General features: G+C 54.0%; 1 protein-coding gene across 1 annotated transcript; it reads left to right on the top strand.

Moving 5' to 3' along the window:
• On the top strand, positions 1–20,209 carry LOC141925538 (coiled-coil domain-containing protein 183-like). The gene is made up of 21 exons (XM_074829983.1): positions 1–7; positions 583–686; positions 1,701–1,797; positions 2,224–2,283; positions 2,872–2,971; positions 3,194–3,395; positions 3,822–3,899; positions 4,518–4,618; positions 8,034–8,158; positions 15,353–15,471; positions 16,160–16,327; positions 16,457–16,561; positions 16,753–16,875; positions 17,269–17,382; positions 17,524–17,584; positions 17,667–17,767; positions 18,034–18,194; positions 18,581–18,740; positions 18,876–19,001; positions 19,254–19,338; positions 19,997–20,209. Exons 1-21 carry the CDS (start codon positions 1–3, stop codon positions 20,104–20,106), a joined length of 2,307 nt encoding a protein of 768 aa, XP_074686084.1. The 3' UTR covers positions 20,107–20,209.
• The last annotated feature ends 1,823 nt before the right edge of the window (positions 20,210–22,032 follow it).

Consider the following 22,032-nt stretch of genomic DNA (forward strand, 5'->3'; position numbering starts at 1 on the left):
ATGGGCAGTGCGGCTGCAGCACTGACGCTCTGACACCCTGTCGTCGGGTGGTTTGTATCTGCCCCATTATGACATCAGCCCTAACGACACCCCGTAACCTGGGGCCGGCTGTGAGCCGCTCCGCAGGCAATGGGGTCCTGGACACTCCGGCCCCTCGCTCCATGGCTGCCCTCAGCCTTTGCTTACCCACAGCCCAGATGTCACTGGGCCCTGTACCTACACCCTGTTGATGGCTGCTCTGAGCAAAAAGAGCCTTGTGACTCCCCTGCAACTTTTCAGTGTTATCTGGCCTGGTGTAAAGCTCCCCAGATGTAGGCACCAACTGCCCTGGTACCAGCTCACGCAGGAGGAAGCTGAGGCACAGGCTGGCTAATGCCAGTGATGAAGCCACAACTACTCTGTCCCTGCCGTATCTGCTGCCAGTTTGGAGGGGTGGAAGGTGTCACTCAGGGCCAAGGAGAGGAGAGCGGGGGGACAGGGAGCCCCGTGCTGACTCCTCACTGGCTTCACTCCTGGCCAGCTGCTTTTCCTCTGTGCCGGGACGGAGAGCACAGTGGGGGCTGGAGGGCGTTGGTCCCCCAGGAGCTGCGCGGGATCCCGGGGTGTTGCTGAATGATGACCAGCGCCTGCTGCGGGTTGGCAGTGGGAGCCGCTGCGCTGATTCCCCGCGGCGAGCCTGTGCTGGGGTCGGTGTGACACACGCGGGTCGTGTTTGGGAAGAGCTGGCGCTGGGGACACAGGAGAGCTGCCTTTGGGAGAGCCTTTTTCTGTTTCTGGGCTGCAACACTGGCGTTTTATTGTCTCTGCTGATGTCCTCGATAACAGTTGTGTTATCACTGAGGATGGAGAAGGCGGCAGGTGCTGTTTTGTGAGGCACCGCTGCTTGGCGCTGTGTTGTTTGTCCCTGTCACCCGTCATCAGGAGGTTGTACCGGCTCCTGTGAACCAGTACAAATTACACGTTTGTTTTGTTGTTTGGGCTACTGGCCTCATTGTCTCTCCAACCTGCTGTCATCATGGAAAAGAAAAAATACGTTACTACAGTGTATTAAAACCTAGAAAAAAACCCTTCTCATCTTTTGATAATACTTTTTTCCTTGTTGTCTTGGGGGGCTTGTGTTTTGCGTAATGGCACTGATTTATTTAGATATATATTTATATATTAATGTATTTATACATTCACGTATTCACATGTTATTGCTCCAGATTATGTCCTTTAACAAACATCGGCAATTTTCTCACTGGGAATTCTCCAGATAAATTTTCCCAGTGAACCCTCCAGCCATTCGTATACAGACCCGTGTTCAAGCTTTAATAAGTTTCTATTTATTCTGCTTAAAACCAAACATCTCCAGACAGACGAGACTGACGGGCACACGAAAGACCACTTTGACCTCCTTCCCCAGCCAGCACAGCTCTATGAACTGGAGCGTGCTGGACTCATGTTGTGGGAAGCCTGGGAAAGGTACTTTCCAAAATGCTGCTGTCTGTGAGAACACTCCTTGTGAATGACTTGGTGAGAGAAGGATGGTGATAAATATCATCAGTCTCTGTCGCTGGTGCTGGGAGCAATCGATAGCTGCGCTCGGTGGAAGCTGGTTGCCGATGTGCCTACAAGCCGTGGTAGGTGGGGCACTCACAAGGCAAACCAAGCAGAACACGTCTGCCTGTTAAGCTGATATGAAATGCGTATCCTGTCAGTCTTGTGAAGTCACACAGATCTGTCTGCTCTTTGGAAAGCGAGTCACTGATCAGAGACAGGGGCCAGGACCTGCAGGGGTCCAGATCCAGTACTGGAGCAAGTGGAAACCACAAACCATTCAGAAATTTTAAGAGCATGTTGTGATCATCACTATGCACACACTGACTTATACTGACTTTTTTTTTTGGTACTTGGAAATAAAATACAATCTTTTAAAAGGAAAAAAAAAAGTCTCTTACTGAAAGCTGTTAACTTTTCCATCTTGAAAATATTCTCCTCCTTTTTTTCTTCTTAGTCATCATTTCTCCTTCCTCGGGCTTGTCTTAGCCACTCTCTCCCTCCCACTTTCTTTCTCTCTTGGTGACTGACAGGTTTCAGGAATGAGCTTCTGAGGAGTCTGAAAGAAAAAAATCTCTTCCAGATTGGCTATTTTTCGATTAACTCCTAGAAATATATCTTGCAGGCAGTTCAGAAGACTGGCCATAAAATACACACTCCTTCCCCTCTGGGTTCCCCTTTCAGCTGCAGTTCCAGGCAGTGATAATCAGCAGCTGTCAGTGAACCTCAGTCAGCATCACGTTCGTGAGGGTCCATGCTCGGGACTGACTTCTGCAGCACAAGTTCACCCCTGCCAAAAGCAGATGTTCTTAACAAACACACCCCTTTCTTCCATTCTGCCATCACTTGGGGTTTTTTGTGGGTTTTTTGTTGTTGTTGTTTTTTTTTTCCTTAAGAGCATGTCAGTTTCCTTCTTGGTTCAAACCCTCTCTTAAAGTGACCTGAGTAACCCACCCTCTGCTTTCACAGCCAGTGGTGGGATTCCAGCGTCTTTTCTCTCGGCATCATCCCCACAGCAGCTCTGTTTGTCTCCCGCAACATGTTCCTTTCGAAGAGCTCAACTCAGTCTGCAGCAACAGCCTTAAAATATACCTCCTTATCTTCCCTTATCCATTCCCCACCCCTTCCTTCCCTCCATCCGATCAGCAGAATAACTCCAATATTAAAGATAAGCCTGTTTCTTTTAACTCATCATTTCTGTCCAAGTTAGATAAAGATTATAGGCTTTCTATTCCTATTTCTAAGCTTTACCTTTAAACTACTATTTCAGCACCTTTTTACGTGTTCTGGGGATCCAGTTTCTCTTATGTTTCCTGTTCTTCTGTCCTAAAGTCCAGTATAAGATCAAACATTCAAAGGTACCAAATAGCTCCCAATTCTTCCAGATTTACGTCACAGTAATAGAGATCTGGACTCAAAGCCCCAGGGTGATGTTTGTGCCACTGATGATGTTGTTCTACACACATACTATAGTGTCCCTGATAAAGAACACATCTCTGATTTACACAATGGCCTCTCACCTCAGAGTTAGCTTTTTCTTCCGCAGACCCATAAAACGCACATCAGGATAAAATAAAGGTTAAGGCTGACATCAAAGCGAGCTGCACCGCAGCAGCTTCAGACCCGGCAGTTTCTGATTGTTCCACTTTTGCAGGAGATCAGTGGCCAAGCGAGAGGCAGGACCCTCCGACGGCACTGCAGCCCAGGCAGGGGCTCAGGAGTCGCGGAGCAGCACACACCAGAGGCAACTCAAGACACAGCCACAGTTTTTGGTGTATTTTGAAACTAAACTCAACAGAGCAGAAAACACTCAGCTTGATACACCTCAGACCAAATACTTCTTCATCGTTCTTCGTGTATACCCTGTGCAGAACTGATCCCAGCACAGCACTTCACCTTTAGAAGAACTTGCCTAATGATCACGGCGAGGAACAAGGAGCTGAGATCCCTGCCTTGTGGTCCTAGCTCTGCTTGAAATTATTCCACAAACACACACAAAAAATAAAAAAGATAACCAAAAGTTTGGAGAGCCTGCTGGCAGGGCACTCCACTGCCTGCCAGAGCGTGGTGTCACTTACGCCAGCTAGCACTCTGTTCTGTTTTACACGCCCTGGTTTATTTATTTGCTTAGTAAGAAGAATCTGTTTGTGCTTCAACACTTAAACTTGCTGGTTTGAGCAAAACTACCAGCTGGCCAGTCTCCTGGGGGTACGAGACCACCACCTTCTGTGGGTGAGAGGGGCCAGTCTGTGTTTGCAGCTCACACCTGGGGTGTTGATCAGGACGGAGAGCTGGATGCTTCACCCCGCAGGAGCTTCCCTTTATGGTGGAGCTTGAGCACAGGGACAGAACCCTTTTGGGTGAGTCCTCGACACAGGTGCTCAAAACTAACCATTAGTAATGAACAAACTGAACTGAAACATGGGCTGTTCTACTGTCACCAGCTTCACACTCCCAGCACTGTACAAAAGCTACAGTTTAAGCACCTGCTCTTTATCTGACATAAGCACATATCTTTATCTGATCCATCCCAACAGCCATTACAGTATGTGAATGCTCTATAATTTCATTAGTCTGGGTTCCTTCATAGATGTTTAATTTGAAGTATTTGTGCTGTGTCCTGATGATCTCGGAGTAAATCGTGCAGCATTGCACTGACTTTTTGGTGACGACCATCCAACAGGCCGGTAAAAAAAAAAAAAAAAGAAAGAAAGAAAAATCAGAAGGTAACAGGCTGTGGTTGCTGCTTTTTAAAGTTTTTCTATAGGCAGGATTTCAGGCACGTAACTTCTACCCATTTTAATGGCCTTACATAACAAAAACCCTTTTCACATTTTTCTGCTAATACTTAAAGCACTGTAATGTATTTGTGTCCCTGTTTGTCGATGCAGGAAATACCCCCTAACATATGTTTGGGGGTCTGAAGGACAAGAGGAAACAATTTCTCTTGTGGTGCTTTTTGTGGCTGCTGCCTCCAGCCGTCCTTCAAGCGTCTCTCTGCAGAGATGTCTCAGCTATTCACAGCGGAGCTGCTGAGTGGCCAGTTTGCAATCCAGTGTGCAGAAGAAACCCTCATTTGGTACAGGTCTACCTCAACGTAAACTCCAGACTGTGAGTAGCTGCCACCTGGAGAGATGACACCACCCTAGTAGGGACCTCTGCCTGAGAAATCACTATTGATCAGAGATTAAGTCATCCCTGCTTAGCAGCCACAGTCCTCTGGGTCTCAGTTGCTATTTAAAGTTAACTTACTTGCTTATTAACATTGATTACAATGATCTTAAAGAAGGACAGGATGACCTTCAGCAGCAGAACCCACAATTCTTGCAGCTTTCATGCTCTGCAGGAAACACTAGAAATTGTTCAGCCTGTTACCCGACAGCGGGTTGGTGCCCGGTGTGCAATAACCCCCCTGAACACGCTCAGCAGAGGTGCTGTGTTTAGTCAGGCCTGGGTGCTGGGTGGACTTTTTTACAAATCAAACACCCCAACAGCAGGTTTTTGTGTTTCTTTTATACACAAAAGGCAGAGGTTAGTGCTTTTCCTAACATGCCTATTAGATACTGATTGGTTAGTGATTAACATAAATTAGAATACAGCTTACATAATGCTGCTACTCCTACGCATGCTCAGGGGAAGGGTCTTAACCTGGGCAGGGGGCGTGGTTTTAGTATTATAATGAAGGCAGTTCACTTTCAGGACACTCAAAAGTTAGTTTCATTGCCAAGTTAATTAATCCATTAGCCATTTTGCCAGGTTGTCAAATAACTGATCCTCAGCACAATCCCAGACACTCTCTTTATGGTCCAGGGTGTTCTATGGATTTTCTAGGGTTTGGAGATCAAAGTCTATCCTTGATGAATTTTTTATGGCTAATCAGAGTCATCTTGACCATGATTCAAAGTCTCACTTGACCAAGCCCCAAAGCCTCGCAGCTGTCCCCACATGTGTGGTAACTCTGGCTGCTGGCACAATTATTAACCACGACAGCTAACCCAGCCTCACTCGTGTATATGGATGTTTGTGTTATGTAATCAATGAATATGTATATCCACACTCCAGAAGTTTCTGGTAAAATGTGCTGTTGGGTTGCAAGCTTTGTGGAGAAATCCCCTTGCACCCCAGTGCCGGAGTAAACATACCTGCTGTATAACTCTCTCTGAGTTGTAGAGTCTGTTTCCGCGAATCAGATCAAACAGAAATTCTGGGGTAAAACTGGGGGATTTGTGGTCAAACATCGATCTGGGGACCAAGGGCCATTTTGGGGTGAAAAGGGGGGGTTTGGGATCAGGGGGACTCACCCCACAGCATCCAGGTGAGGGTGGCCCTGGTGATGGTGGAGGTGCCGTCCCCCACCCCCACGGCGTCCCAGCACTGGTACTGGAGTTAGTCGGGGCTGACACTCTCGGGGTACCCCTGGAGCAGCAGCACCCGTGGTGGTGGTGGGGGTACCCCTGGGACTCCCAGGAATCCCAAATCCCCCCTGCAACCCACCCAAACTGCATTTTCCACCCCCAGGTCCCTGCAAAACACCCTCAGCCCCCCCACCCCCCCACCCCCCCACCTCCTTAGTGCCCCTCAGATCCTATTGGCCCCCCAGTTCTCCATTTTACCACCAAAGACCCCAAATATCTTCCCGGGACCCTACCAGCCCACCCCCAGAACTCCCCTAAGCCCCATTAGCGCCCCCAGGAGATCTCCAGGACCCCAAGATCCCCCACAAGATCCCCCCCAGGACTCCAGTAGCCCCCACTGGACCCTTCTTGCACCCCATTACTGTCCCACAGGACCCCCCCAATATCTCCCCCAGAAACCGCCCCCAGGAGCCCATTAGACACCCCCTCCCCCGGACACTAATAACCTCCTCAACTCCCCCAGGACCCCAATAACACCCCCCAAGCACCAAGAACCTCCCCCAGACCCAAATACCTCCCTCAAGACACCCCCAGGACCCCAATATCTCCCCCAGAACCCCCTCCAGGATGTCCCCAATCCCCCACCTCGGACACCAATATCTCCCTCAAGACCCCCCCCGAAGGACCCCAATAACCCCCCCAAACCCCTCCAGGACCCCCAATCACCCACGACGCCATTACACTCCCTCTAGGACCCAAATAATCCCACCCCCAGCACCCCAATGACCCCCACAACTCCCACAGAACCCCAATAACACCCCCCCCAAGAACCCCCCCAGGTCCCCAATCCCCCCTCATGGCACAGGCAGGAGTGTGGGCAGGTGCTGGGGGGGGGACAACGTGCTGGAGCCCCTCCGGGGATCCCCCTGGCCCCCACAGGGCCTACTTCCTGCCGACAGTCTGCCAGGGCTCTATGGTCTGCAGTGAGGCGGCCTAGGCAGGAGGTCCTCCAGCTCTCTGGGGTCTGCACTGAGGGATGTTCCAGGCAGAGGTTTGGTTCACCCAGCAAGTGGGAATTCCTCTTTTTAAAACACTCGCTTTGTTCTGGATGGCTGAAGGAATTTTTCTCCTGCAAAGGTGGCACCAGAACCAGCACCAGCCCCAGCCCCAGCACTAGTGGTGGTGTCCCCGGCCTAGCAGTGGGTGAGTGCAGGGGCTGGGGCCGATTTCCCTGGAGGGGGTGGTGGGATCGCCGGGGAAGGGAAAGCTTTGGTCTAAACACCCTAACTTTTTCATGGTTCTGATTTTTTTTTCCAAATAAGGTTTGTTGTCACAGTTGGGGCTGTTCAGACGTTCTGATGTGTGACTGTGCTTGTCCTTTTACCTTGAACTTGGTGGGGTTTGCTGTCTGTAAGGGTCTGTTGTGTCTGCGGGGTTTATCTGTTGGGTTTCCCCAGGGAAAGTGAATTTTAGCCCTTTATTTTTACTACAAGTGTGAAAGCAGTGACGCATTTAATATTTTCTGCTCTGTGTGGTGATTTGGGCTGGGTGGGTTCAGTCTGATGAAACCCCTCAGAGTGGTGCTTCAGAGGGTGCCAGTCACCAGAGCCAAGAGGTGCTCATCAGAAACCGGCATTAAGCCCGAGGGCGAGAGCTGGCCCAGGTGGGCTCTTGCCTTCTGGCTGTGGGACAGTTTTTCCCAGCTCAGAGGTGCTGGGAGAGATGTGGGGGGGTGAGCAGGGGGGTGTGCTGGAGCCCAGCCCCTTTGCAGAGCCCTGCTGCTCCTCTGGCTTTCTGGACAAAGTTCAGTTTCTGAGATGAGCTTCTAATTTGCACCTTTCCCAAAGACAAATCCTGTTTGTTTCAAGTTGGAACGACCTGCTCTGCTTTCAGAAAAGTATCTCTTGACATCTGCAGGCAGAGCAGAATGAAGAAGTAATTGAAAAGTAATTAAAGGACAAGTTTCTGTGTGCTGGGATCCTGGGAGTGCTTCTGGTTGGGAAATCCGGCAGCACCACTTGCTCTGAGCCTGCAAACAGCCGGCAGAGCTCCTGCCGTGGGTGGCACTGCTTCAGCCTCCCCCGTCAGCTGCTGCTTCACCTCCACCTCTCTGCTCTGCACCAGCTCTGCATGAAATAGTCGCTTTTCACTGCATGTGGCTGTGGATTGCTGTAAACGTGATGTAACCGGTTGCCACCGTGTTTCTTTTCAAGCTTGTCCCACCCGATGTGCTGTCAGTCTGCAGATCGTCACCTCGTTCCTAGGTGAGTGTTGGGGCTTCTCCTGGGGTCTCCTGTGCATCTTCTTAAATGTTGACAAAATGCCTGTGTGGAAATAGAATTAATCATCAGAATAATTGATAAGGAAGAATTAATCAAGATTTAAACAAAACCAGGCTCCTGTCCAGAACACTTGTGTAGTTCATCTTGCCTGTTTTTCCTTCCTGTCACCTTCAAGCTCCTGTTCAGTTCTGCTGTGCCCTGCATCTCTGCTCGTTCTCATCCCCATTTCATGTAGCCAGGCAGACTGACTTCCTCCTCCTCCTTTTCCCTGGTTTTGTCCCTGTGAAATCTATTTTCTGTAACTGCCTGGTCTTTGTGGAAACACATTTAGAAACTGCTCTTGCAGGTTCCCCCCTTTCAGGAGGTGCCTGTGGCTGCAGGGATGCCGTGTGAAGCAGGTGGGACAGGGCTGGCGTCTGCTCCGGGTCGGGGTTTGCACCCCTCGGGTGCTGCGGAGAGGCAGGGTGCTGCGGGCTTGCGGCGGTCGCTCGGGTTCGGAGCAGAACGTGGTCTTTGGGGAAAACGTGAGTTTCCCTGAAGTGACTCCCTGTCCCTAAGGCTGGCTGGCGGCCTGCAGCCGGCGTGTGCCCTGTGCCGGGGAGCTGGCCGGGGGGCTGTCAGGGGAGCGGAGAGGTCTGACAGCACCTTCCTGGGGCGCTGGCTGGGACAGGCTGGGGAGGGCTTGAGCTTTGTGTGTGGTGGTCAGGGGAGGCCATGCAGCAGGTGGAGCCGGCTCGTCTGATCGACCTTTTGAGGCAATTCCTGTTGTTGTTTTACGTTTTAGGACAGTTAACTGAAATCTTGTTTTATAAGTTATCGCTGATCGATATGAAAAATGCAACACCTCAGAATGGCAGTACTCAGAGGGGGGCTGCATCTGGATCCAGGGGATGCTCCTCTGTCCTTAGAACTTAAGGAAGGAAGCTTGCAGGTGTCAGTAGTGCTGCTGCTGAGGGGATTGGGTTTTCCAGAGCTGGGGAGCAGATTCTTACCCTGTCTATACTGCGTCTGCACTGTGAAAGCTTGTGCACAGTAATGCCTTGCTGTCTGTGCCTTCTGTTTCAGAGCTCTGCTGTCAGTTCTTTAATACCCTGCTCTGGTTACTGTTGTCATGGTCCTGTTTTCCTTCATCCTTCACTGACCTTGTTGAGCAGCAGGCATCTGAAGGTGGTGATGAAAATGTGATGGATCAGGAGAGGCAGCAGGACCACTGGCAGTGAGAGAGTTTGTCAGGTGTTCAGTGTCACAGGAGAAGCAGCTGAGAGGTTTCAGAATGGTGATCTGTTTGAAGAGGGGTCACACAGGGTCACCAGGACACCATGAAGTTTTGTGTTATAAAGGGATTTTCCACTCTAAACCTCGGGCAAGTAGCAGTTATTTCTTGGTATATTAAAAGCAGTTAGAATTTCCTCTACTACTTCTGTCATTCCCAGGTGTTGAAGTGGCAGCTGACAACCCCAGAGGTCTCACTTCTGTCTCACCATCTGCCACCTCACACCAGCTGTTCCTGTGTGGTTCGGCTGTGTGCATTGCTGAAGTGCCTGCACACATTCCTCTCTATCCCATTGTTTCCTACAGGAAAAATGGAATTGGGAACAGTCGCACTTGGGGGATTCAATCCTGGGCAGGCAATGGGATGTGCCTGAAACTGTAGTTTGACTGTGTGGGGAATTATTGCAGAACCAGAGTGTAGGGTTGGGGAGTCAAAATGTTTCAGCAGCAATGAAGAGAGAAGTATGCAAAGGTTTGAGCTGCCAGCCTGCACACACTGGGTGTGCATGTACTCGAATGCACGGCTGCATTGCCCCAGGCTGCAGAGGTTATTGTGTAGAAAAGCCCTTGGTTAGTGGAATAACTCTCTGTTGGAATAAATCTGCATCTGGGCAGTGGAATGGGATATTTACCCTGTGACACAGAGGTACCTCTCGGGCAAAGCCAAATACTAAGAGATTTTTTTTAATGAATGTTCATTTTCATTCTGATTTCATGCAGCCTGAACTGTTTTGTCGAATCCTGACTGTTCTCCCCAGCTGTCCATCACCCACTCTCATGTTTTGATGGCTCGTGTCACAGACAGCCTGGTAAAAAGATCTTGGTTATTTTCTCTTTCCTTTTTTTCCCTTTTGAGAAGTCTCATGAACTTTTTGCAGCTGTCCTGACTCTCCTCCCCTGTCCTCCCTGCAGCAGTGTGGCAGTTAGAGCTGCCCCCCCCCAGGAGGAGGTGTGCTCTGCTGGCTGTTAAAGAGTTGGCAGCGCTGTGCTCTGTGCTCATCTCCAAAGCTTCTCTGTTCCCCCTGGGCAGTGGATTTTAGTGTTCTGCCATTCCGAGTACAGTAACATCTGTACAGATACAAAACCTCTAGTTCATGGATTGGGTTCGTGAAGCCCTGATTCTTTTAATCTCCTTCGGAAGCTCTATTGCCCCACATTTTCTCTCTCCCCTCTTCTCTGTCAGACTGTTTCACAGCTGGCCTTCTTCCCCAGGCTTTGCCTCGTCCCCTGGTCAGACCCGAGTTGTTCAGTTCCTGCAGGCCCAGCGGCTGTTGGGGGATCTGAGCTGCTCAGAGACAGCAGGGCCTGATCTCTAAAGGAAGCAGATTTTGTGGTCTGACTCTGATCTTGCTGAAGCTGCTTTTGTCACCCTTTCAGAAACCAACGGAGGGCTGAATCAGAGCTGGCCATTTGCTGAAGGTACCAAAGAATGGGGGGTTTAGAAGCCAATGCCTAATCCTGTGGACAACCTTAATGCTGTTTCTTTGATAACTTGTTGGAGGTATTTTATTGTGGGTTTTGTGTAAGGTGCTATAAAGCAATCCCATGCAGCTGGAAGCCAGAGGCAAGACTATTTATTTCAGGGCTTTGAAGATCTCTACTCCTGGGACAGCTGTCTCACTGCTGCAGTGGTTGGGTTTTATTTTGCTTTGGAAAAACTGAACAAACATTTTCGTTCCATTTCCTTTTCCCTGAGGTGGGGGAATTCCTGGAACTCTCCAGAAACAGTTAAGGGGTGTCTTCATCTTTTTTCCCTGAGCTGGGCTGAGTGCAGCTCCCAGAAGGCCGGGGTTTGGAAGGCTGGGAGCGCTGACCCGACCAGTCCAAGAGGACTCCTGACAGCAGGGCTGGGCTGCAGATGTGGCTGCAGGTACTGCGGGGAGATGCTGGGTGTGTGGGTGGGCTGACCTGGCTGGTTTGGTTGTTTTGAGGGTGCTGTAGTCTCTGCACCAGCTGCTAATAAGGTGTTTTCTGTCGGCAGGGCTGGTGGCCCATCGGTCTGTGTTCTCAGAGATGAGCCCACAGGAGTCCCTCGCTGGGGCTTGGCTGCAGAGAGCTCTGTGGTATCTTGACAGTGTTTGACATTTCCCAGACAATGCTTAAACCTGCCAGTTGACGCTGTTTAACACTCTCCTCTGTCAGAGCCTTCCAGCGGGGCCTATCAACTCTGGCTTTCCCTTCAAAGAACTGTTACCAAAAGCTGCTGTATCTTTGTCACTTGCCAGATGCCACCAATGAATCTCTACTTTTGTTGCTTTGTGCTTTTACATGTTGCCTTTAATTAGGATGTGTGCTCGTCTGTCCAGGGGCTGGTGGGCAGCTCTCTGGTGACCAAATCCCAGAGAAAAGAAGGGAGTTTACTGTATTACCTCTTGTACTTGAAGGAACAATCCTTTAGCCCAGGTGTCTTTGGACGTGTCTTTTGGGAGGGGGATACCAGGCCTCCAAATCCAGCAGTTTGTCAGTTTATTCTTTGTCCTGTTTGTGTTTCGCTTCTGGCCCTTAATCTGCAGCGGCAGATTGGGGCTGCGTGATGCACAGAGGTTCAGGGCAGGGTTACCTGTTCCTCCAGGACAGGATCTGCTGATTCAGCTCAGTATTTTAAGCAAGATGGAGGCGAATGAATCCTCCTTGTAGCAAGAGCTGGTAGCCAGGATGGATGAGGAGTTCATTCACAGTTACTGAAGCACTGAAGGAAATTAGATTTGTACATTTAAAATTGCTTTCTTAACCAGTGTTTAGCATCTTGGGGTCTCAAGGGTTAAAATACCCCTGGCACCTTGGATCAATCTATGGGGATATAAAAGTGCTCTGGATTAAGCAGGCAAATGAGTTAAACAGCACTTAGCTGATTCCCTGGCTGTGAACAATCCAGCCAACCCTGTGCTGAAGACATCTGGGGCTCGTCTGCTGTTCGCAGTGGAGGTTTCGGACCCTTTCTCAAAGATGTCACCGGTCTGTAAGTTACGGCTTTACTGACCAGAAGGTAGGAGGCACTTTGCGAGTGGCCCCTTGTGATGGAGACTGGAGACCTCTGCTCTTCTGTCCTGGACATCAGGCAGTGGCTTTCACAGTGGTCCCATCTCTCAGCTCAGCTCTGCTTTCTGTCATTAGGATACAGCTTTGATTTGCCAGGGCTGAGTGAACTGGGACATCCCCTACTGCAGATCTGCACGAGACATACCCCTCTAGCAAGGTACAGGACAACCTTACAAATACAGAAAGCTGAACCTCCCACTAATTACTCAACGGGAATGCAGCAGGCAGAGCTTTTTGTCTAGATTGCATCCGTGCTGCTGTTAGCTTCAGGAACCCAGTGCTTCCAGCCCTGCATCTTCCTCCCCGTTCTCCCCCATGCCCTGGGCAGATCTCTGTTTCAGGGTTGGCCCTGCTGTTCCATGAGCTGTGCCCTCTAGGCATGGTTATCAAGTGTTAGGACAGACTTTGGGTGTTGCGCTGTGTTATTGCAGTGGTTGTGTCAGTCAGATGTGGACAAGTCCCAAGTGCAGATGTGTGGTGACAAGTGCCCGTTATTTGGCCCTGACTGCAGGAAGAACTGAACCCCTTCAGCCTTCTCAGTCTGGGTGGAGATGAGTGATGGAAAGCAGTTGCATACTTTCAAGGGATCAGTGAAAGGAGGATGCTTTGCTCTGCTCCCTCAAATAAAATGCTCTGCTGGCAAGCAGCAGCTCTGGGTTTGCCTTGATTTTTGCAGTGACTGCTTGTTGTGTTTAATCTGCTGCGCTGTTATAAGCAGTCTCCCTGCGAGCGAGAAACTTGTGAGTGGCTGAGCTGAGATTTCCAGGTTCCTGATCAGAGGAAAGGCTGTCCCAGCCACATTGGAGTTGGGTTCCTGATTGCATCCAGAAAGAAAAGATTATTCATCCAGTGGGAAAAAAAACCCAAACCGGAGCTGCTGTTTTATCGAGTGTTTGACATACCTTAGCTGAGCAGATCTTGGCCCTCAGTACGAGTTACAGCTCTGCTTTTCTGAGCCCATGAGCTGGGCTCACTTACAGCTGGCCTGACTCTCAGGAATGCTGCCTGCTTTCTGACTTTTCCTGCCCCGTGGGCCTTGGGGGCTTCAGGAACCCTTTTCCTCCTTTCCTTTTCATTATTTACCACATGCTCTATCAGGTTGTAATAGCACAGTTAAGCTTTGGCATGAGGAAATTATGTTCCTCTTGCCACTGGCCTGGCTGGAGCCTCAGTGCCAGTGGCGCATGGCCAGGTAGTCTGGGTCTGCATCTGTGCCCGCATGTTGGGGGTCATTCTGACCCAGCTCATTGAGGCTGAGTCATGAGAGGGTCAGAACTACCAGAACAACAGTGGGTTCGTGGTTTTTAACAGGGGTGTTGTTACACATCATCTGCTGTAAACAAGTGTGCGGAAGAGACCCAGGTGTGAAGCACGAGGCTTTGCTGGAAAAACAGCTTGTGTGGTTGTGTGTACGGAACTGTGCTTTGTGCCCCTTGAGAAGGTGAAGCACTGAGTCATTTCTGACTTGTCTTTGGCCTGTAATTTTGGGAAGTGAGGCTTTGGGTCTAGAGGGGTGTTCTGCAGGGCTCTTGGATATCTGTCTCGGTCTGTTTCCCTAACAGACTGGTTTACATTATCTTACAGCCAACGAAGATTGATTATGGTAGAAACCAGACAATTTCCTTTTGACTTTCATAATATATTCTTATGATAATCTCGTGGCCTCTCATCTAATAGTTCTGAAAAGCTGGTTGATGTCTATCACTGGATGGGTTACAGACCAAAACTGTTCATTTGGGTGCTTGGAACACTTGTGTGTAGCTCCCACTCTGGCAGAAGGCAGGTGGAGAAGGGGCAAACAGGCACTTTCCCACGCAGCTCTGCAGTTAGCACTGACTTCTGCTGGCTATGAGCTTGCACGTCGTCTTTGGCAACATGGTCTTCCTGGGAAGACTAAGCCAGGTGGGGAGTTGTTTCCTTGGTTTCTGTGTTCGGCACCTGCAGCACAACAGGGTGGCTGCAGGTTGAAGATCCTGAGTTACAGAAACTTAATCAAATCTGGTTTGCGAGCGTGGTGCTAGGAAGGCAGTTTCCTTCTAAAGTCTTTTTCTGCAAGTCAAACGTTCGGGATTTTCTCCGGCAGAGGGAGCTTGGTTTGGTTGATGAACACATGTACACGCTTGCATTTCCTGCCCTATTTGTAGTTCACAAGAGTGTACGGCGCGCATCAAAATAAACATCAGTGCTGGCAGCTGGTTTGCTCCTGCCTGTTTCAATCGGAGCGTAACTCCCTGCACCACCATTTCCTGACTGATGCGCTGACATTTCCAAAGGTGCGTATCTAGGGAGATGCCTCTGGGCATTTGAAACAAGCTGGCAGCTCCCAGGAGAGCGCCGCTGCTGTGTTTGGATACAGGCGTGCAGCTGTTTTCCCTGAAATCCTCCTCGCCCTGTTTCTGGTTGGGCTTGGGGGGCTCCCCCGGCTGGGCGGGTTGCAGCTGCCGTAGCCACGGTGATGGGAAGGAGAGCGGGGATCTCCCCTGCCCGCCCTGCCTTCGGCTGCTCCGGAGAGCTTGGTAACTGATTATGACTTCATAAATGATCATGACTGTTCCGTGCCCCGGCGACGGTAACCGGGCACAGGGAGCTCGGCTATACCTGTGGTCACAGCCCGGGCTGTCTCCAGTGCGTGAGGAGCTGCGATGGCTGCCACACACGCGGCGGGGCTGAAGGGCCGAGGCAGGAGCACCAGCTCCATGCAGGGCCGGAAGGCAAAGCTCAGCCAGCACGCCCAGGAGCTGCGCACCATCATCGCCTCGCAAGGTGCTGCCCCTTGGGTTTGGCGGGGACGGCCCAGGGCGGGCGGGGGGCTCTCGGTGCCCCCCTCGTCCTGCATGGTACCAACAGCACCTTCGTGTCCTCCAGAGCAAGAGAAGAAGGCTACCCTGCAGTTCTGCGAGGAAGAGCTCCACCGTAAGAGAGAGCTTCTCGCACACCTGCGTGAGGCGGTGAGGGACGTCCGTGCCCCGAGCGGCGTCCAGAAGGTACCGGCATGTCCCGCCTGCTGTGCCCCTGCCTGTGCTGGCCCTGCAGAGCCAGCTCCCCCACCGCTCCTCTCCAGGAGCAGGCAGCACCGGGCAGCCAGAGAATGTGACCGTCCCCAGGTGGGGAGCTCCCTGAGCAGATCCTTGGCCCCAGCACAGCTCCTGGCCGTCCCAGCCTGCATGTCCCCAGGGCTGCCCGGCTTCCTGCAGGCTCCAGCTGCGTCCCTGGGAGAGAGAAGCTGTCTCTGCCCTTCCCTGCCTGTCCCCAGGTTATGACCTGGCTGTAAGGCCGTGGGGACAAGGGGCGCTGGCCCCACGGAGCTGCCTTTCCCTGGGGCCCTCTTGCAGGGACAGGGCGGTGCCACCGCTCTCTGCCAGCAGCCACATCTGGGGCACCAATTGATGGATTTTATTGGTGCCCAGCCCCAGGTCTGCACTATGCAGAGCCCCTAAGCCCGACCCAGCGCTGCCCTCAGCACGTGCCCACCTCCGCCTTAGCCCAACCAGCCCCCTAGAGCAAAGCTCTCCCAGAGCCCGTCCTGCCAAGGGAGCGACGATATCCCGGAGCAACGTCTCGACATCTGTGGCTCTACCTCCGGGGCAGTTTTCCAGACAGGACCCTTCTCCTGCGAGAAGGTGCCCAGCGAGCCCTGCCTCCAGCCTGGCCAACGCTCCCATGTCCATCCAGGTGGCCCAGGAGAAGCTCCAGGCCGAAATCTATGCCCGGGTTAACACCTGCAACATGCTGCTGTACCAAGTAAGGCAGCGGAGCCGAGCCCGGGACGAGCTGCAGAGGCGGCTGCGGTGGCTGCAGGCTGTCGAGAAGCAGGACAAGCAGCACCAGGAGCAGCTGCAGGTACCCAGGGCCCCTTCCTGGGGTGGCAGCACCCATGGGGGGCCTTCATCCAAGCCCTGCACCCCCCCGGTGGGTTCCAGGCTCGGCACGCGGGGTCACCCCGTGTCCCCCCTCCCGTCTCTGCCCCAGGTGGTTCGCCAGCTGGAGAACAGCATCGAGAAGATGCTCATGAAAGTCCACGCTGGACAGAAGGTGACCGCCCTGTACCTGGAGGTGCGGGATGCCCTGAGAAAGGTGAGCTCCTCCTCACTGTGCCATCCTCCCACCTGCTCCCCCTGCCAAGGCAACAAGGTGTCCAAGGGGCTGCTCTGGTGGGATGCCCTGCTGCATCAGCCAGGTCCTCCTGCTCCCCTCCACCCCCTGTCACAGTGCAGGGGACCCCTGGGGCTCAGTGGGGTGAGGTGCTGTGACTCCCTGTGTCCCAGGAGCTGGCCCACCTGCCTCCGCACCTGGACCTCCTGTGTGGGACAGCCGAGCTGTACGATGGGGAGCTGGAAGACGTGGAGCTCATGGCTGCGGATGCCCTCAGAGCTGCTGCTGCAACCAAGGTGAGATGGTCCGGGGAACCTTGGGGCCCTTTCCCATACTCCAGAGCCCACAGACGGCACCATGTGCCCTGGCTGGGGAGTCTTCCTGCAACAGAGACTCAGCTGGGCTTGCCCACAGCACCCACATGCCTCCAGAGCTCCTCCTGGGTCTCACTCTTGGGCCAGACTGCCCTGGGGCTGGGGACAGCCTGCCTGAAGCACCAGCCACGGTGAAGGCAACGTGCACATCACGCTCCCATCCTCCAGCCCTCCTGGCCCACTCTCCTTCCCAGCCTGGTTAGGTGGTGTGGGGGGGTTGTCCTTTTTGACACTGGTCACCCCAGAAGCTCAGCTGGCTCCCAAAGGTCCATTCCGGCTTTGGCAGTCACTTCTCCCTTCTCTGATACGCTGCAGGAGGACCTGAAGAAGGTGCAAACCCAGCTGCGGGCGGACAGAGAGTTCAGGTACCGCTCCCAGGCTGCGCAGGAGGGGCACGTGGAGGAAGGCAGGGAAAGGCATCTGAGAGAGGTGAGCTGCGGGGACCCGGCACAGGCAGGGTTGTGGGCAGGTGACAGGCACCAGTGCCGAGCTCCCCGTGGGTGGGGGGCCTGCTGGGCCAGCTCCCCCAGGGTGCCAGCAGCTCGGGGGTGACACTGAACGTTCTTGCAGCAAGCCGGGCACAACCTCGCCACGGACTTCTCGAACCTGCACCTGCAGGACCCTCTTGCGGGTGAGTGCCTGGCAGGGTGCACGGGGGTGGGACGTGGGCACAGCTGCAGGCAGCATTCCCTGACGCTTCCCTCCCACCCCAGGCACCCAACTGGAGGCCACCAAGTCCCAGATGGAGCACGAGGCCTGGGTCGCCACAAAGATGGAGAAGGCCAAGGCTGCGGTGCCATGCTCCCACCTCTGGGTAACGTAAAAACCCATCTCCGTTAAAACGCAGGGCTGCGCCAGCCCTGGGGAGCCGAGACCTTTGTGTCCTTGCGGGGTTCTCTGCTCTCCTCTGCCCCTGCAGCCCCCCAGACCCCCTCTTGTGCAGGCAGGGATGGAGCTGCTTTTCTCCATGCCATGAACCTGCAGCAGTCCGTGGTGCAGAAACCTCCCCGAGGCCACGGCCCGGCTCCTGTACCCTCCAGGAGTGCCACGGGCTGAGTCCTTGTGCTCTCCCCTGGCCAGGGCATGGCTGGCAGGTTCCTGGCACAGCAGAAGTCCTCGGCGGAGCTGGAGCAGTATCTCCAGCAGTGCAAGGAGAAGGAGCAGGCACTGAAGGACACGCTGAGGAAGCTGGAGCTGGAGCACGCTGAGCTGAAGTTTCGCCAGCCCCCCAACACCCACAGGTGCTGCTGGCCTTGGGACAGTCGTGCCAACTGGGCTACCACCCTTGGAGGAGGGACATGGGCATCCTGGGTGTCCCAACAGGGCGCCCCTTCCTCCGTCCCACTGCAGCCACCCACCCCTCCTGCTCTGGGAGGATTTCTGAGCAGAGTGCTCCCCCAGCGCTGGTCCTGGCAGAGCACCCAAAGCTCCCACTGTGGGTGGCAGCAGGAGGACCCTTGCTCCTTGCCTGGCATGGGGAGTGGGACCAGCAGCGTGGGGTTGGGTTGCAGGCAACATCTCTGCTCTGCAGGCGGTGCGGGGGGCGAGACGAGCAGTTTTGGCAACAGATGTGGGGTGTCTCTGCACTCCTATGCAGTTGTATGGATGTGAATGTGTTTGGCTGCAGGAAGCTGGAGGAGGAGCTGAGGAGAAAGTTGCAGCAGGAGGAGGCTCGGCGGGAGCAGATGCGAGCCCAGATGCTGAGGGACGAGGATCTGCTGTTCCAGATTGAAAATGCCACCAACAACCTTGTTGTCCTTCTGCGTGGCATCACCGTGCCCGGCCAGGTACCCGTGCAGTGCGGGGGTGACCACGGCTCCAGCCGGTGCTTGGGGGTGCAGCGTGGTGACGCTTGGTGCGGCCACTGTCACCCCAAGAGGCTCTTCTTCCCACCAAGGGGGTTGTTCTCTCTCTGATTCCAGGACTCTTCTGCCAAGGCCCAGGGGGTGCACGAGAAGCTCCAGCACTGTAGGCAGAGGCTGCAGTACCTGGTGCAGCGTGTGGACAGCCTGCCTCGCAACAGCCACAGCCTCGATGAGGACGACAAGGTGCGTGCGTGGGGGCTCCATCCCTGCGGTGGTCTTTGGGGACCCACACAGGGCTCTCCCAGGTGGCCATCCCAGCTGTCCTCCCAGCTGGGAGGATGGAGGTGGCCCCAGGGAAGAGCTGTGGAGCAGCTCAGCCCCAAGTGGCACTGGATGCTGTGGGGTGTCCCCCACAGGGGGACATGGAGGTGGAGCACCCCTGGGCTTGGAACACCCCCCTCCCCTTCAGCACTTAACCCAGAGTGTCTTTCACAGGCTTTTGTGAAGGTCAGAAACCTCCTGGAGAAGACGATGGCGGAGGATCCCCAGAACCTGAAGATTTCCTTGGAGGAGACAGAGAGTAAGAGAGCACAGCAGGGACACTTCCCCCAGCGACTGTCCCAGCCCCTGTCCATGGGGAGTTCTGAGCGCCCCACTGTCCCAGCAGACCCCGATCCAGGAGTTGCCTCCAGACCTTGTCTCCAAGGCTTTGAGCACGGGGGGTGGCTTTAGGTGGGGATGTGGGAGAACGATGGCAACCGGTGGGGTGGTAAGCACTGAGCCCCAGCAGAAACAAGGAGAGATGCTGCGGGGCAAGGAGGGGGCCCTCGTCTTCAAAGTCCCCTTCGCTGGCTGTGAAGAAGAACTAGTGCTTGGCTCTGCCTGGGGCCTCCTCTGATTAGATGCTCTTGGAGCAGACAAGGAGCTTTTGGCAGCTCACCGCCCTTTTATACCAAAGCGGAGGTGAACCCACCGCCCCACAGCACCAGACCTTCATGGGAAGCCCCAGCAGTGTTGGGGATGGACCCCAGCAGTGGCATCCCCAGGTCCTGCAGGTCACCCTGGGATGCTGGGCTGGAAGAGCCCGTCAGCAGTGCCTGTGCCCAAGGGCCTGGCACGGGGCTCTCTGGGATGCCACCAGCCCTCCAAAACGGGCCAGATCTCCCCGGGGACACGGGCACAGCGGAGGTGGCCCCGCAGACCCTCCCCAGCCTGCTCCTCTCTGCTCTCTCCTCCAGACCCCCCTGCTTTTGATGATCAAGACCACGACCTTGTCCTCACCCGGGAAGACATCAAGAAGCAGGGGCTGCGCCTGATAGAAACCAGCAAGAAACATGGCAAGAAGTAGCGGTTGCTCTACGCACAGGAGCTCTGGATGCCTCCGACCACTCCTTCTGCTTTGGATGCCCCCGACCACCCATTGTACCCTTTTTCTTAATACAGCAAGTGTTCTTAGGCTTAATACAGCAGGTCTTTGTCATTTCTCCCAAGCCTACAGTAGAGCTGGACCGGGAGCTCCTTGGTCACTTCTGTCAGCCAGAACGCAGCAGGGTCAACCCCTGAGGGGTGCTGAGCTGGGTTTGGAGGCAGCCCCATCCCCCTGCCCCTCGCCCAGCTGCTCTCCCCGCAGAGGTGGGGATGGGCTGGGCCGGGCTCAGCTTTCCCAGACAGAGCAGAGCTGGGGGCAGGCTGGCTTTCTCCCCCTTGGTCCTTCCTGGGACCTCTGCCCCCCCAGACAGCTCTAGGAGCCCCGTGGGCTGGTGTCTGCCCGAGGCAGCTCTGGGGAAACGTGGGGCAGGGGCTGAGGCCTGGACAGGTACTGGATCTCAGGGCGGGGGGGCGTCTTCGTGTGCGTGCGTGGGAGTGGAAGGGCAGAGCCTGCCTTGGAAAGGGAGAGCCGAAGCGGAGGTGAAGCCTCTCACCTGGGCTGTCTGACCTGGCGTGGACCCTTCGTGCCTCTTCCCTCCCCTGCTCCCTGTACACACATTGTGCGACTCGTCCCCCTGAAATCCGAGCGAGCGTCGGGGACAACCTCTGGGCTGCAGGGAGGTGCCTGGAGGGAAGGGCTGACCCAAGGTTCCCCAGGCCAGCAGAGGATGCTGCAGCAAGCCTTTGGCTCCAGGATGGGATCCCCAGCCCTGTCGATGGCTCACAGACACCCAACCGTGGAGGCCGCAGCGTCTCCTCTGCAAAGGCAGAGAACCGGGGACGCTGCTGGTTCCCAAGTGCAGCCAACGCTGAGGGCTGCTGCCAGGGACCTGTGGTCCCAGCTGGAGGCCCCCGAGAGTGGCACCTCCTCCAGCTCCCCAGGGGCCATCAGCACCAGAGTGAGCTTTCCCTGCCCTTCCGACTTGGTCCCTGTGCTTCGTGCTGACACCACCACGGGGGCAAGGAACAGCTCTTTCTGCCAAGCCTCTCGGCAGACTGGCAGGTCACCCCAAATGTTCGTGGTGGGTTTTGTGTGACTGCAGGTGCGGGGATGACAACCCAAAGTTTGTAAACAAGAGTCCCGTGTTGGCGAGGGGGCGGCAGGTCACACCATGCGTCGTCCCCCCTGTTATAGACTATCTTGCCAAAATGATGCAAGTTAGGACAAATTAAATTTCAATTATTTATTTTAGCAAGCAGCAATAAGCAAAACAGCGCTGGGCGGCCGGGGAGTCCCTGCTCCACCAACGGCGCGCACTCACTTCCCGAGGGTCCGTCTTTTTTATATCCTCCGCCTTCCGGTATTGGGTCTCTCTGAGAGGTGTACCCTGCGTCTGGGCACTTTGCAGCTAGGGGGTCGCTCCATCCGGGTTTTCCTCACGTCACCAGCTCCTCGTATTTCCTGCTTTCCTGAGAGTGGCTCACAAAGCTTTTGTTTATATCTTACAGAATATAGACACTACCCCCCTTTTTTTTTTTTCCTTTTTTTTTTTTTCTTCTTCTTCTCCCCTTTGTCTTTCTCCCCTTTGTCCTTCTTCCCTTTCTCCCTCTTTTCAGTCTTTTGCATAGTAGGAGTCCTTGCTTCAGCATTTCAACTTAGATAAGCACTTGCAGTCAGTTAGTCGTTACACAGTGTAATAGTTAAGATTAAGCTTAGACCTACATAATTTATGGAATAACATGTCACGAGCTCCCAGTATCTTCAATGGAATTTGATGAACAAACAGTTTACTGTCTATCACACCCCCCACCAGCGGTGCAGCCCCCATGTCCCCAAGGACACTCAGGTGAGGATCCAGGAGCGGGCAGCATCCGCCTGACGAGCTCCGCCTGTCTCCCGTAGGAA

The sequence above is a fragment of the Strix aluco genome, chromosome 6 (genome assembly GCF_031877795.1).
Source record: "Strix aluco isolate bStrAlu1 chromosome 6, bStrAlu1.hap1, whole genome shotgun sequence".
NCBI classification, from domain to species: Eukaryota; Metazoa; Chordata; class Aves; order Strigiformes; family Strigidae; genus Strix; species Strix aluco.

Excerpts from the sequence above, each read along its gene's own strand:
- LOC141925538 (XM_074829983.1), top strand. Across the intron at positions 1,798-2,223 it reads GGTCCAGATCCAGTACTGGA|CTGCAGTTCCAGGCAGTGAT; the intron begins GCAAGTGGAAAC and ends TTCCCCTTTCAG. Across the intron at positions 2,284-2,871 it reads CCTCAGTCAGCATCACGTTC|TCCAGTATAAGATCAAACAT; the intron begins GTGAGGGTCCAT and ends TCTGTCCTAAAG.